The 967-nt window shown below is 55.5% G+C and overlaps 1 protein-coding gene across 1 annotated transcript in view; it reads right to left on the bottom strand.

The window, feature by feature from the left end:
- LOC117956471 (chymotrypsin A-like) overlaps positions 1-573 on the bottom strand; it is a 1,235-nt gene extending 662 nt beyond the window's left edge. Inside the window, exons 1-3 of the mRNA XM_034891591.1 lie at positions 560-573; positions 385-463; positions 133-313 (exon numbers count right to left, since the gene is read on the bottom strand). Of these exons, the coding sequence (XP_034747482.1) occupies positions 133-313; positions 385-463; positions 560-573 (274 nt within the window). The remainder of the gene's footprint in view (positions 1-132; positions 314-384; positions 464-559) is intronic.
- Between the last annotated feature and the right edge of the window lie 394 nt (positions 574-967).

The following is a 967-nucleotide window of genomic DNA, read 5'->3' as shown; positions in this document are numbered from 1 at the left end:
GGGGATGAGGAGGAAAAAGGGGCCGGGGGGTTAGCTAGAAAATGTGTCATCTGAAGACTTTGAGCGTTTCGGCCAACAAGCAGCCAGCTGCAGTGTTACCCCGCCCTTTGCTGTCTTCTGATTGGCTCTCACCGTTGTAGCGGGTCAGGCCCCAGCCGCTGGTCACGCACATCATGCCTCCAGGGAAGTTGTCCCCGGACTCGGCCACGCACACGGGGGCCACGCGCACGCCGAGCTGGGCGGGGGTCGCCAGCTTCACCAGCAGGATGTCGTTGTTGATGGTGAAGCCGTTGTAGCGGGGGTGCTTGAACACCTGAGAGGAAGTGACATTATTAGGAGCGCACACACACGGAGACGGCGTGATGTGTGGCACACGCCACTCACCTGGGACACCTTCATCACCTGGATGTCCTCGGCGTTGGACGAGCGGTCGTGTTCCCCGAGGACGACGCGGTGGGACGTCCTGGGGGGCGGGGGGGAAGAAACACCTGAACACTGACTTCTGAACATCACAGCAGAACTTTATCCACATACTACTAATAAATGTATGTATACTCACAGTATATGTATCATGTTAAGTTCCCTACGTAGCCGTAGCAACGGAGACACTTTAGTGGAGGTGTAGAGGTGTGCAGGTGTGGAGGTGTAGAGATGTAGAGGTGTTGAGGTGTAGAGGTGTTGAGGTGTGCAGGTGTGCAGATGTGCAGGTTTAGAGGTGTAGTTGTGTACAGGTGTAGAGGTGAGGAGGTGTAGAGGTGTACAGGTGTACAGGTGTGCAGGTGTAGAGGTGTACAGGTGTGCAGGTGTGGAGGTGTACAGGTGTACAGGTGTGCAGGTGTGAAGGTGTAGAGGTGTACAGGTGTAGAGGTGAGGAGGTGTACAGGTGTACAGGTGTACAGGTGTACAGGTGTAGAGGTGAGGAGGTGTAGAGGTGTACAGGTGTACAGGTGTAGAGGTGAGGAGGTGT

Source organism: Etheostoma cragini, chromosome 1, assembly GCF_013103735.1.
Source record: "Etheostoma cragini isolate CJK2018 chromosome 1, CSU_Ecrag_1.0, whole genome shotgun sequence".
Classification (NCBI taxonomy): Eukaryota; Metazoa; Chordata; class Actinopteri; order Perciformes; family Percidae; genus Etheostoma; species Etheostoma cragini.
The sequence above is the reverse complement of the archived record's forward strand: the minus strand, read 5'-3'. Positions and strand labels throughout refer to the sequence as shown.